The 14979-nt window shown below is 39.3% G+C and overlaps 1 protein-coding gene across 1 annotated transcript in view; it reads left to right on the forward strand.

Annotated features, from left to right (window-relative positions):
- The window catches only part of DGKI (diacylglycerol kinase iota), a 175232-nt gene that overhangs the window by 87477 nt on the left and 72776 nt on the right, over positions 1-14979 (forward strand). Inside the window, exons 17-20 of the mRNA XM_075051054.1 lie at positions 546-608; positions 829-902; positions 2419-2530; positions 4998-5197. Coding sequence (XP_074907155.1) covers positions 546-608; positions 829-902; positions 2419-2530; positions 4998-5197 — 449 coding nt within the window. The remainder of the gene's footprint in view (positions 1-545; positions 609-828; positions 903-2418; positions 2531-4997; positions 5198-14979) is intronic.

Here is a 14979-nt window from a genome sequence, read left to right on the forward strand (position 1 = left end):
CACGTTGATATTGACTTTCCTAGAGAAATTCCCCAAGTGTTGGCCTGTATCTTTGTAGCTTTGAGGAGTAGTCTTGGATGTAGGGTCATGGGAAGTGGAGGGCAGAGATCAGCTATTTGGGGTGATTAATTCTGAAGTGTGAATACGCAAATAAAATTACCCACTTCTCAGGAGGTACATGGACAACACTTTATTCTAAAATGCAGCTATTAAGAGAGAAAAACTAATTTGATAATGCATGACATATAATGTCTTTCTGGATGATGACTCCCACCATACCCATGTGCCTTAAACACAGAAACAAATATGTGAGCAAGAATTTGCATTTAAATCCTTGGGTGCCCAAGGACCTTCTTTGGTTAACCTCTCAAAAGGAGAAGTATCATAATTAAAAAAAAATAAAAAATCATACCTCCTGAGAACAAGAAAGAATAGGTTTGACAAAAGGATGGCATTTTGGTAATTAGCTCTGTGGTGGGATAAGAAATGAGGAAAGAGAAGAGAGGAAGCACTGATAACAATTCCTGCACTTATTTCTGTTGCAGGCAGCCTTTACAGACTTTCTGCAAAGAAGCTCAAGAGATTTATCCAAGCATGTTAAAGTTGTGGTAAGTATAAGAAATTGTGTCATAGTATTGTGGGAAGAGGGGGGAATGGAGAAAAAGCGAGGTGAGAGTTTAATGGCTCTGTTACTTTTCAGTTTTGAGCATGACATTTGCAACACATTCCAAGGAAAGTCTTGGGAAAGTTGTTACAAAGCAGCAACACTTCTCTTGTCTGTGGCTCCATTCAGCAATTTCTCTGTGCTCTGTCACTTTGGCTTTGTAGTGTGATGGTACAGACCTGACTCCAAAGATCCAGGAGCTGAAGTTCCAGTGTATAGTGTTTTTAAACATACCCAGGTAAGCTCAAGACAGATGCTTGGAGTTATTAATAAATAAATAAATAAATAATGATACCTACAAGTTGTCCTAGACTGGGTGGGCGTGAAGGGCAAGTATTGCTGCTGTTCTGCCTTCTTGAGAGCTAGGTGCTTATAATACCATTCATTAGCAATATGGAATGGGATCTGAGTTCAGGGTGCAGCTAAGCCATCCTTTAAAAAGTTGAATATCCTGATACAGGGATAGTAGAAATGATTAACAAACATGCTTTCAAAAGTTGTCCACCTAACCTGCAAACAAGGTAGTAAAGACACAAATGCCTGGTCTTTCACTTAATTAGAAGCAGAGTGTGAAAAAAGGGTGGGGGGTGAGGGGGAAGCAGAGGGGCATTAAAAAAAGGATCAATATCTTTCTGGTAAAGGAACATCAAACTGTTGAAAGAAGTGCTGTTTTTTAACATGTTAGAAGGTGTCCTGAATATAAATGTAGCTGTATTCTTACAAGTTGTCTATCTCCTGCTCTCCAGAGCAGTAATCTCCAAACTTTTTTTATTGTGCACCTCTTATCAGTAAAAAAATTTTTGAGCACCATCCCAATATATGTATAGTTATTTATAAATTATATACATGTACTACTCTACTAATATATACATTATAAAACATACACAAAAATAGAAATTAAGAAAGGATGTGATAAAGATGAAACAAACAATATTTGATTTTTTTTTTCTTATTTATTAAAAGTACAAACAGTGTTTTCTTCACACACCTTAATTTTCTTGTCAGTTGTGGATTTTTCTTGCACACTCCCTGTGGTGCCTGCACCCCACTTTGGATACCGCTACTTCAGACAGCCTACCACTTTGCTCCATGTGCAGTCCCAAGCACTTGATCTTTTCAGTTCTGCACTGCCCTCACTGCAAGCTTCTACTTGGTGTCACCTCTCCAAAGTTCCCCCTTCTATCACTTAGATCACTTTTACATCCATTCTTTAATGATAGGAATAACAGATGCAGATGTGGCCTCTGTTCCTGCTTCTTATTTCTCCCTGCCTCCTCAAACTCTGAAATGTTTTGCATTCCTTATCCTGTTAGAGCTTCTGAGCCAGCAGGGAGAGAGCAAATGGAGCTCCAAGGCTGGGAGTTGCTGCTGCAGCCCCATGCCTGTGTAGCAGAGGGGCTGAGCAGCTTTCTGGCACAACAGCTCATCTGCAGAAAGCAAAGCAAGTGGGGAGAACAAAGTGCTGCTGCTCTGTTATCTATTCCTGGTGTTTCCCTATTTTCCTTTCATGAAGGAACGTGCTAAAGTTTATGATGGATACATTTATGGATGGTGTACTAGCCTGGAAACAAGAGACAGATTGTCATTTTTGTCCAGTCCTTGCCAGCATAACTTTTAAATGTCCCTGAACTGAATCCTGGAATGGATATCTGAGTACTTCTGGAGGACAGCAGAGAAGGCTAATAGGCTACTAATCAGGACCTATCAGGGCAAACTGCCTTCTCAAGGCTTGCTTTCCAAACCTCTTTCTGTAGGTATTGTGCTGGCACAATGCCCTGGGGAAACCCTGGAGATCACAGAGACTTTGAGCCTCAGCGTCATGATGATGGCTACATTGAAGTCATTGGGTTCACCATGGCCTCACTGGTGAGTATACTGCAGGTGCTACCAGACCTGCTGAATGCTGTGGGTGGTGTTGCAGATTGCAAAGTTGCCCTCAATAATGAGGAACCACCATGATTCCACATATTAGATCAGCTAAGGCCAAAACATACTCTTCTATTAGGTTTTCAATGAGGGGGACAAATTGTAGTTTTCTAATAATAGAAGTGTTAGTTAATAATAAAAATGTGCTTTTTGCAAAATATGGCTAATTTGCACATGCAGTGCTCCCAAACATCAAGATTATTGCAGTAAAACCAGCATGCATGCACGTTTTTACTGTGGGAATGTTCCATGGTCAAATAATTACTGCTGTTTCTTTGTAGCTTTGTATATTTCAATCTATGGCATAAAAGTTCAATTAATTTTTTTTTTTTTGTAAAACAGGCTACTGGAAACAAATATGAAATATTATATAAAATAATATGCCCATACGGTTTCTATACGCCCACCAAAAATGTTGTGAAAGTTTAGTAACAGCTGTGGAAAATTTAGTAATATTTCTGGCACAAATGTTATCTCTCTTTTTGTTCTGCTAGGGAAAGAAAATTCAACCAACAATTTTAATTTGGCAGTGCACTTTCTGTCAATAATGTCCTTAAAGTGAACTAAAGCTGAGTTACTATAAAGCAATCTCACTGTGAATTACACTAGTGACCTACTATCACAGTGGTTAAACCCAGTTGACAGTCTCTTCAGAGGATGATTAAATGCAGTCAGAGAGTTGGTAGTTATCCCTGTGCTAGCAGTAATCTGCCTAAGGCACTGCAACTTGAATTTAGGGTGACCAACAGAAGTCACTTATCAGGGCTTCCTGGAAGGTTTTTTTAGGTCCTGCTTAAGTCCATACTCTTAGGCCTTTATTGCTGCTATGTTTTGTGTGAACTATGTTAAAGCTAACATGGATAAGCCTGTTTTCACTAAACTCACACGTTTATTTGTTATGTGACCTGCCCTCAGTGCATATCGTATTCAGTGAAATATCCATGATAATGGTGTTTGCTTCCTCAAAGAGAAATTCAGACAAATCTAATCTTCAAAGTAAGCAGGAGTAAAAGGTCGCCTTGATCAGCAATCATTTCTTTAGAAGTCTCAGTTAAAGAGTCTTTTTTGGTCTCTCTTTTGTTTTGATGGATTTAGTGGACTAGGGAAATAACCTACAAGCAAGCAGAATTCTGTTAGCCTAGTAGATCATGCGGAATGAACATTTGTTACTTCATCCCTGAAGGTTTTAGGCTACGTTTCTGAAAATGCTGTCAAAAGTTTATTTAGCATGTACCAACTGGCAATTTTCGGCTGGAATATTTTTTGGGTTTGCCATTGTGTCTCTAGCCCCTTGCAGTAGCTAAAGTGATCTCAAAGCTACCAACAATTTCAGTTGGAATTGAATTTAAGTAGTAGGGCCCTTTTATAGGAGGCCTAGTTCAGAACTGAGGGTCTACAAGCCTACATCAGTTGTGATGCTGATGAACCATTGTAACCCCAGACTGTGTTGATACAATCCTAACTTGCTCTATATGTCTCCCAGATGTGCTTGGTCATACCCAAGGAGGTCTGTGAGACCAAGGAAGAGAAGTACTTTATAAGAAGTTGATCTGTAACGCTAAGTGCACAGAGCAGGATTAAGGGTCTTGACTTGTATTTAGGCTGCTTTCTGTTAGTAATGAGTTAATATAGGATTTTTTTCTGCATCTGATAGATGAGAGTTAATAGTCACACTACAAATTAAAAAAATACATTTCTGCCCAAACTTGTCCACTTAGAACTTGAAGGATCCGCTCATTGCCCTCCTTGTTTCATTTCTTTGAAATGAATTCTTGAACATGATATTTAATTGTTTTTAACAAGGTCCTTCTGCTTGCTCTTTTCAGCCTGTCTAGTCTCAAAGTTGAGTTGCAGTGTAAACTTCCTTAATAAGGATTTTAGATTTATCTAACTCACATTAAAGACTGTATTCTGTTCAAGAAGGGGAAATAATTTTTCTGTCTGGCAGATGTACCCACTTAGGTGGTTGTTTTAAAGAGCAAATAATTAGTAGTGTTACTGTTAGTGTAAAAACAAACCAATCAAAAAAAATTGAAAACTTCAAGAATAAACACAGGTATTCATTTGTGCACGCACATGTGTGTATACATATTTGTATGTGTGTGTAACATGCTTGACATATACCAACGTGATGAGACGTGCAATGCATATGATTAGATATCTGTTTGTTGCCCACCTCTTTTCCTTGTGAAATTTTAAGTCCTACTTTGCAATTTTGGAGTGAAAATACATTCATTGTGACTATTAGAATGTCTTACACATGGAACACTGTGTAATGGATGCTGTCAGTGAAACTGCAAAACTGCATTTCAAATTTAACTGCCTCAACTGTCTGTTCTGAGGTGTCTTTTCTTTGTCTTTCCTGTTTGTTTTTGTTTTTTCCTGTGGTTTCCCTGCCCCACCCCAGGCTGCTCTCCAGGTGGGTGGTCATGGAGAGAGGTTGCACCAGTGCCGTGAGGTGACACTTTTGACATACAAGTCTATTCCAATGCAAGTGGATGGCGAACCATGTCGATTAGCTCCCTCACTCATTCGAATCTCCTTAAGGAACCAAGCCAACATGGTGCAGAAGAGCAAGAGGAGAACATCCATGCCTTTGCTGAATGAGTGAGTTGGTTACGTGCATGTCCTAATGGCAGGAGGCCCATTTGGGGCAACGTATTCAGTCATGGATTTTGCATGTACTGGACTTGCAGCTCATTTACAAAAAAAAAAAAAAACAAAATAAAAAAAAATGCACATCTCCTGAACTCCCTTTCCACTGTATTGCAAATACTTATCTGATTTTCTTTTATTCTTTTATCTTCTGGGTTACCCTCTGTCTTGCTTTTAGGAAGGTGTTGTGTCTTTCAGCTATTTAGAGAGGTTTGTGCAGGATCAGCAGAGTGCCTCTTGGCTTCTGACAGTTCTGCTTAGGTATGCCTTTTGCCCTTGAAGTTCTTTTGATTCATTTTCTCAACTTTATTGATCTACTTTTTAAGCTCCATTGGAGATCCTATAACAAATTGGCATAATCAAGAATTACTTGGGACATCTTGTAGTCTCTGCTGTGGGAGCATGCTGCCTGGGACTGTTTATGGGGAAGGACCTGGAGGCCCAGAAAGGGCTGTTTGCACTTTGTAGGGAATCCTGCTCCAGTATAAAGACCCAAATGAGAAAAGAGTAGTCTAAGGATGGATAGAGAAAGGCTAAGATAACTGGAAGCCAGGAACATGCAAAGAAGAAAAGACAGAACTAATACTCCTTTTCATAATTAAACCTTATTTGTAAGCACTGCAGAGATATTTTAACACCAAAAAAAAATAATTCAAATTTTGACCTGTGAAAATACCCATCCAATAAAATAATTTAGATTATTTTGTAGAGCTGATTATTGTACTTCTTATATAGAAGGCCTTCATATCTGCTAAAATGAGTGACATAATAAGTGGTTTTGCTGTTTTTCATCAAGTATTCTTAAAGTGAAGCAAACCAGTCTATCCCTTATACAAAGATACTGAGCTAACAGTCTAAAGTTATCAAGGATCCACATTTCATTCAAACAACCATGCACTGAGGTTTTAATTTTTTGGAGGGGGTGGATTTTGCTGTTGCAGCTGTAATGGTGAGGCAAGGTTTATGAAGAGATGTAGTATCATTCATTAGAGTAATTCATATAATGGGAAAAAACAGATGAGGTCTTGGACACACCTTTTCTCTTCAGGTATCTTAAAGGTTGTCTGTGTCTTTCAACTGTATCATCTAGTGGAAGATATTGCTCCACTTCAAACTTAAGACTCCAGCCCTTTAGAGTTTCTTGTCATCTGCTGGTTGTCAATCTGTTCACGTAATCAAAGCATCTCTGGTTACTTTCAACATCTTCCCGTTCAATTTAGCACTCTGTGTTCTCTTACTGAGACTAATGCTTTAAGTTTCAGTAGAAGCCTGTATCTGTAATGTGCAATTCCTATTTGCCTGGAAAATACATAAGGTATAGTCATCTCTAGTGAGCAGTGAAGAACAGCAGACTCTTGCCTGTGGGCAGTGGTGCCCGATTTCATCCAACCACAACAACTCAATCGTTTGCGAAAGCTAGAATCGAACAGAGAGGAATCCTGGGGCATCTTTTTCTACACTGAGGGAGGCTAATGCAAATGTAAAAAGAAAATGCCTGGTATTTCAATCTGATAATTACCATGGTTAGGTTTGGATTTTGGGATCTGAATTTAAACTGTGGTAGGGAAATACAGATTCATAGTATATGCCAGTTGTCAAGAGGATATTCTTTGTAGTTTAGCTTGATTTAAATATACTATGGTAGACTATGTTGCTGTCGGAGTCCTTTGATTTGGCTGAGGTATTTGTCTGCAGACCAGTGTTTTGGAAAATACAAATGATCTGTCAGGAACTCTAGTCTCAGCTTCATGTATCGGAAATGGTGTGTCTATATACTTATATCAACATGTATATCTATCTATATATATATATATCTGTGTGTATATACTTTCCTCTTAAGTGTTGAAGGGGAAGGAGAGAGGAGTTGAATCTCCTGGTATGATAAAAAGTAAATGGCATGTTAAAGGTTAAACTCTAGGAAGCATTTTAGTATTGTAAGAATTTCATTCAATATGATGCTGATTTGCAGTATTTCACGAGAGAGAAAATTTTCAATTAAATAGGTTTATCTACATTTCTTAACTTGATATCTGGAATATATCTCCCTATTCCATTGAAAACTCCCAGAAAGCCTTATATTTGATTGAACACGATAGATTGTTCTCCTATGACTGTCATCTAAATGTTAGATCTGTGAGATAAGTGGGTCTGGAGCTATCCCTAATTGTTAGACATCTGTTCTTGAGCTCCTTGCCAGGAAAGTGATTAAAAAATTATCTCGTGTCACAGTAATGCAGAGTTGCTATTCTTGTCGGCTTTGATATTATTGCTAGATAAGGAGAGCAGTAGGAATGCTTTTTAGAGTTTTAGCTAGCCCAGTGTTGAAAGTAGAAAAAGACTTAATTTGAAGAAATCTTACACTGTTTTTGTTTTCTTACCCTGTTGTCCTTTGTTCTGGAGGTTTTAAGGAGAGGGGGTTTAGAAAGGATAGTGAGTTTGTTGTTCGCCTTGTGGTTGCACTTGAGTTTCCAGGGAATAATAGTATTTTAAAATTGAAAAACCCATACATAACGTAGCTGAGTGAGAAGAACAGAGATTTCATGCTTCTCTCACTTGGGAGCAGGAGGGCTTTAGAAACATCATTCTCTTCTGACTCCGAGAGTTGTCCATCTTTCTGTTGCAACTGTTCTACTTCAAAACCTGTAGATGCCCTGAGAGGACACTTGTATATGAGAAAAAGGGATCTGACCTTTTTTGACCTGTTTTTTCCCCTCCATTTTCCCACTATTTTGCTTCCAGCACCTTCTAATTGCACATAAACTGCCTTATGTGGTTCTACAGAGACCTTCAAGGTAGAAACTCCTGTATGTTGAGCATCCTTGTTTTATCTGTTCCTGAATAATTTGCCTTTTTCAAAGTGTGTGGGGAAATTCAGCAGCACTTTTGTCGGTGTAAAAGATCCTAGTCTTTTCTATTATTATTATTATTATTTATTAAAAGTTGGCCATGGATCAAATTAAGGAACAAAAATCTAGTGTTTCTGTGGAGCTACTTGAACTGAGGAAAGGTCCCTTCCCTGTTGACAACAACAGCATGAAAAGCTTCGTCCAAGCTGTTAGGGAAAAAGTAAATATAATGTGCTGCATTTTGTCATAGCTGGGTGAATTACTGGTGATTAATATTTTATTCAGTTATTTCATCTTTCACTGCTGAATTGCCTACAAACAAATTTCTCAGTATATTAATTGTCCCAAATTATTCATGGACTAGTTTCTGCAGCCAGTGATCTCTTCTTACTGTTCATCAAACATTCATTTTTTATTTTTTTTAATATGTCCTTTTGGAAAGTTAAGCTGTTTTGATGTGACACACAGATTGTATGCATACTCTTGAGTAGGTGAAGGTGGCCTGTTTGTGGTTTGTACTTTTCTGATAACTTTTAAAATTTTGAGTTGAAGCATAGTGGAGGAAAGTCGTTATTTGATGAATACAGTTACAGTGCTTCTAACTAGTCTCTAATAGAGGCTGTCCAGACATAAAAGGCAGGCATAATTTCTTCCTCATTCCACAATGCATTGCTCTACAATGGAAACAAGTAACAATCCAATAAAGTGTTTCAAGCCAGAAGCAACTTTTTAGGTGCAAGGAATATACAGGATAAGGTGATGCTGTTCACATTTGGTTATGGATTGAAACAAGGCAGATAGTGGGGCTGTGGCGGGAAAAAAGGTGGGTTTCTTTTCTTCCCATATGTCTTTTCTGTTTGTACCAGCAAAAGCAAATTTTTGCTACAGCCAGATCAGCAGACAGTTTTTCTGCAAAAGTGAGTTATGTTCTCGTTTTCCTTCCCTTAAAAGACTTGCTGGCTAAGTTCTCATTCCTATTCTCCACTATTGATCATGGTAACATGTGAAAGAGACAACATATAGCTTGGTTTTCTGTGATCAAGCCAAGAATGTTATTCTTGTGAGCTATAAGCAGTGGAATAAGAGGAGAAGCTGTGGTTCAATTTTTCCAGGAGTCGTTTTCTGATTAGAAACTACAGTTTAGTATGCTGCTCTGTAAGTTTCAGTTAATGATCACTTTCTGAACCTCAAAAGATGACATTTTGCTTTCAATGACTTTTAGTTTGGGTTGAGGAAGAATCCTGCATAATGGAAGAGAAAGAAGAGGGAAGAGCTTATAGATAAAACGTATTCCATACACTTGAGAGAAACAAAGGGACCATTTGAGTATAAACACTAAAAGAGAGTCAGTCTTCAGAGTCACTATATATAAAATGCATATTTCCCTAAGGTACATGAAAGAAGAATGGAGACAGCATTTTGTCATTGTGGATACAAAATCTCCAGTAAGGGTATTTTTTTTTTTTTTTCTTAAACGTTAACTAAGGTTGACCAACCTTTGGAGACAATTCCATCCATTCAGATCTTGGCTTTGATGTTTGTTTGCATTTCTGGACCTGCTTCCAAAGTCTGTTGCCTTGAAATTTTTCAGTGCCTGTGGAACAAATCCTGGGGCTCCTAGTCTTCCTTGTCTAGCCATGTGCCTAGCTTGTCATTGGTCCTCCTCACTCGTGTCTTTAGAAAGCTCCTGTGTGCCATGTAGCAGTGATTTTCTCCATTTGCATGTCTTCTGTTGCTCTTGGCTTCCTAGTGTGAACTTGGAGCTCTGCATGTCTCTTCATTCAACTTTTATGTGACACATTCCTTTTATTTCTGTTTAAACGTTGTATGTCTTTCTTTCTTCTCTTCCACTCTTTCTCTCTCTCTCCCCCCCGCCTTTTTCCTTGTCTGTCCACACTGTACTGCCTTTCTCCTGGCCACTCATTTCCTGCTGCCTATAGTATCCATAAAGTGCAGTCTGCTGACCTGAGGAGAGTCTCAGCTCCCCCCGATTCCTTCACTGTGTGAGTATCTGGCTTTTTTCTACTTTCAAAGTTCCATAGTTCTTTCGGTGTTACCCTGTGTGTCATTCAACCAGGAGATGGGGCAATAAAATCTAGTGACAAATGGGAAGTGGGAGCTCAGGTGACAGCATGGCAGGCACAGGACGGTGGCTTCACCAGCAAAGGCACAGTTCCACAGTGCCCAAGTAAGGTGAGCAGGGCATGTCTGGTGTTGCTGACCAGGTTCAGCCAAAAGTCCAGCTCACCAGACAAATCCATAGCAACAGATGGGTCTGGAGGCAAGTGTCAGGCACCGTCCCTGGAAACAGTTGAGAAGAGAGCTTTCTGTCCTTTAGTTTTAATCAAAAGTGTGTTGTGAACAAACTCAGCCATAAGCCATATCTCCTGATGGAGCTGATCTCTCAGCCATATTTCCAGATAGAGCTGATCAAACCAGGAAACTAGTCCCCCAGAGGAGTGGTGTGACATTGGCTGCAATGCATTGTGCATTGAAGATGGAGACCACCCCCCACCGCCCCTACCTTGGCAATATCTTGATTGTCAGCCACTCCACTGTACTAACTTGCTAGATAGTAGCTAAATTATTCAAGAGCCTAACATCTTTTTTAAAATGTGGTGAATTGGCACTTGAAAACTCTTGTACTGTTGTACCATTGTACGTTGGTATCTTCTAATTTATCCTGTTTATGGAAACATGTCATATTATGAAAACCTGTGTGTCCACAATTAAAAAAAACCAAACAAACAACAAGCAAACAAAAAAAACCAAGCCAAGGAAACCGCCCCCAAAAGCATCCCAACCGACCTCCCTCCCCAACCCAAACAAACAAAAAAACCTCAAGCTTAATATAATATGTCAACTCAGGCAGTGTAGTTTCTCTTCAGAAATGCTTTTTTACTATTCAGTCAAGAAAGACGTTTTGCTTTGTGTTGGCATCCCTTTTGTCTTCTTGCTTTGCCACTCTTATGATGGACATTTTTTTCAAAGAGATTAGGACTATCAAAGAAACGAATTTGAAATACATGTTGGAAAATAACAAATTTCAGAGCTATAAATCCAGGTATTCAGAGCAGAAACTTGATTCCAAGAATGATTCTTATTCTATCACACAAGAAAGTGAATGGTTTGTGCTAAAAGAAAACCCACCAACACTTCTCTGTTCTAAAGACTGAACACAGTCAATAGATGGTGCATAAATGTTCAACAAACCAAGAGTTATTTGGGAAAACCGATTGAATAATTTTAAGAGCAAATTTTAGCTTTGCAGAAAAGAACCTGGAGGTCCTGGCGGACAGCCAGCTGACCATGAGCCAGCAACATGCACTTGTGGCAAGGAAGGCTAATAGTATCCTGGGCTGCATTAGGAGTGTTGTCAGCAGATCAAGGGAGGTGATCCTTACCCTCTACTAAGCGCTGGTGAGGCTACACCTGGAGTACTGGGTTCAGTTCTGGGCTCCTCAGTGTGTGAGAGACATGGAGCTACTGGAGAGAGTCCAGCGAAGGGTGATGAAGATGACTAAGGTACATCCCTCCTACAAGGAAAAGCTGAGAGAGCTGGGACTGTTTAGCCTGGAGAAGAGAAAGCTCCAGTGGGATTTCATCAATGTCTATAGATATCTCAAAAGAAGACAGAGCCAGGCTCTTTTCAGCAGGCCCCAGTAACAAGACCAGAGGCAATGGGCACAATCTCAAACACAGGAGGTTCTTTCTGCACATCAGGAAAAATGTTTTACTGTAAGGGTCACTGAGCACTGGCACAGGTTGCCCAGAAAGGCTGTGGAATCTCCATCCTTAGAGATACTCAAAAGCTATCTGAACATGGTCCTGGGCAACTGGCTCTAGGTGGCCCTGCTTGAGCAGGGGGTTGCACCAGGTGACCTCCAGAGTTCTCTTCCAACCTCAACCGTTCTGTGATTCTGTGAAATTTCAGAAAGCTGCAAGTTCCTCATTGTTATTTCACAAACAAAGAAAGATTTCCAACTCGGTGTGCCTTATCCCTGGATCGTATTTGCTGTACTCTGCTGAGGAGCAGAAAGTAATAAAAACAACTTGTCTCACTGATTCAGTATCTAAGCAAGCCTCTAGACAAAAGTCGAGATAAGCCTTAATGCTTACACAGAACATTAAGCCATGGATCTAGGAGAATGGATATTGTTTCTAAGTTGAGGGATATCCCTTGGAAAATGACCTCCAAGTTTCGATACAGTTCATTTGAATGTCCCATTTGATATCAGCTGTCAGGATAAGGCAGCGAGAGAGAGACTCATGAGCCCCAAACTAATTTGTAAGTCAAAGATGTTCTGTATCTTAAAATCTGTAAAAATAGATTAAACATGCTGCTGTACTGTGACTGACAATTAATGTGTCTGGCAAATTAAAATAAGAACCCATGAGGTATCAGGGAAATTTGATTTGGATTATGATGGCTTTGAGATTCAAATGTTCCTTTTTTTTTTGTTGAACAACATAGAGCCTGAACTCCAGTTAGTACTGAACAGCAGGGCAGATTCTGCTGAGACCTGGTGATGGATACAGCCTGTCTTAGATAAATTTCAGGTTTTCTGCAGCAGGATATGCATGGGAATTTGGGGCATCAAAATTATTAGGCACATATGATCTTTGTTGCAGAGACAGTAGAACTGTAGTGTGATTCATTTCAAATGTCTGTACAAGGTGCACAAGTAAATACAAGTGTTGTATTTTTAATTGAGGGTCTTTTAAAAGGAAGGTGAAGACTTGCATTTTCCAGCTGGATATTCAGAGGTGAAAAGGATGCACATCTGAGAGTGCATTTGTGTTGTGTCGTAGATGCAAAGGAGTTCTGAAAAAAATTACCATTTGAAAAAATAAAACATGATTGACTTGCATAGCTCCTACCATCCTTTTGCAAGTGGAATAAGTACTGTGGATATGCTAGGATTATTTTGTTTTTATTACAAAATCTGCATAAATGAAAATACAAGTATCATTTTATTGGTAAATAGTTAGTACTCTTTCATAGAGTTTACAAAGTAACGATTGCAGCAGACTATGCATATAAAACCTGTGTGAATAGCAAAGGGGTAATAGGAGATAATTTTTTGCTTGTAGAGATCCAAAGCCAAACAGAATCAGCTTTCTCAGGTTGATACAGGTGTTGTCTATAGGAGGAGAGTCTAATAAAGGATAGTAGGAGACAAAGGATAAGGAAGAAAGTGTTTAGTGAGCTATTCTCCAAATGCATAGTTAAGGATGAAAATGCTTATATATATATATATTCTCTCTTTTCTCCATTACATAAATTATACGGAATTGAGTCTCATTTTTTCTTTGTCAGTTTTTCCTGTTTAGCATGTGGGTTCTGTTTAGTGGGATCATTACTATCAGAGAATCCACCGTGCTTGCGAGTGTAAAGTGCGAGAGAACTACAGCTAGCGTGGGGAAGAAGGAGGAAAGCGAAGACCAGGACTCTACCTGGCACTTCGGCACGTATTTAAGGGTATGTGTGGGTATAGCCTTTATACAGCAAAACGCTCAAGCACTTGCTGAAGCAAGTGTGAGGTAAGAAAGTGCAAAAGGGCTTAGTACAGTTGGGTTAACCTGGCTTATCTGGGATAACACTAATCAAATGGAAGAAAAAAATATATGGTGGAGCTTATATTTTTAGGGGTATTTTTTTAGGTAAAGAGCTTAGCAAGAGCTTAGCCTTAAAATAGTGGTGGGCTTCTGTGAAGTACTGGAATTTGTCCATCAGAAGAGGCTGGATGATTCTGCTCTTTTGTGGCAGTTCTTATGTTTAAGTAGATAAATGCTGTCAAAACCATACTTATTTTTAATGTATCATTTCCAAGCTCTGCCAATGCAATCTCAAAAGTAAGCAGAATTTCTTTTTCTCCACTGGCTGCTGCTTCCTTTTTTCCAATTGTTCTAAACACTGGAACATTTAATTAATTTTGCATGTTTATTTCTTCTTTAGGAGATAGGTAATTCATTAATCTGTCACTGCAAACATGCCCCAGAGGAGTGTGATTTTTTTTTTCCTAAAGTTTATTATTTTGCAAGGGAGCGGCAGTAGAAGTTTTCCTTTCCCTTTTCTGTTTTCTGAATCATATTAAAATCTGTATGTGTGTAGGCTAGTGTGGGCTGTATTCTGGAAGAAGATCTATCAGAAATTTGTCATTGGATTCTGTAGAGTTGTTGGACTGTTTATTATTATTTCCTTTCTCTATGCAGACACAAAGCATAAGAAATGGTTCACAGGGTTCATAAATAATTGATGTAAGAATTAGGGCATGTATAATTTAAAAGTCTATCTTCCTGGTTGAATCAACCTGGTAGCATGGCAGAAGTGTTATCAGGTTGCTGTGCAGGAGTGCCGAGCTTGGGCAGGACCCAGGCTGGCTCTGCCTCTTTTCTTTCCTGGTAACTGGAGGCAGGAGCGTGTTTCTTAGGAAAACCAGCTGTGCTCCAAGTGAGTTGGCTGGCATCCTCTTGCCTGTTGCTGGATGATTAATAGGGGTGAGAGGAGGAAGTCACAGCTTCATCAAAAGCTGAGTGTGTTTTCTTGGTGAAGGGGAGTAGATCGGGTTCTGTGGGTAGTCTCAGAATAGGTACACATGGCTTTGGTTCTGTGGGTTTGAACCACAAGTGGTGGAATGAAAAGGATTTGAAAAAAATAAGACCTTCTCATTTTTTTCCTGTCAAAGCTCTGTGTTTTTAGGTTTTGGGGTTCTTTTGGGGGGGTTGGAGTGTGGGTGGCGTGTTGATGGTAACATTTTTAGAATCCCCCAAATGCTATAGTTCAGGCATAGGAGGCAAACAAATGCATACCTTTTCTTTGGTAACCAATTTCCAGCAGGGGGGTAGGTGGTGTTAAAAATGACTTCACCTTACAAACAGTTTATC

The sequence above is a fragment of the Buteo buteo genome, chromosome 19 (assembly GCF_964188355.1).
Source record: "Buteo buteo chromosome 19, bButBut1.hap1.1, whole genome shotgun sequence".
NCBI classification, from domain to species: domain Eukaryota; kingdom Metazoa; phylum Chordata; class Aves; order Accipitriformes; family Accipitridae; genus Buteo; species Buteo buteo.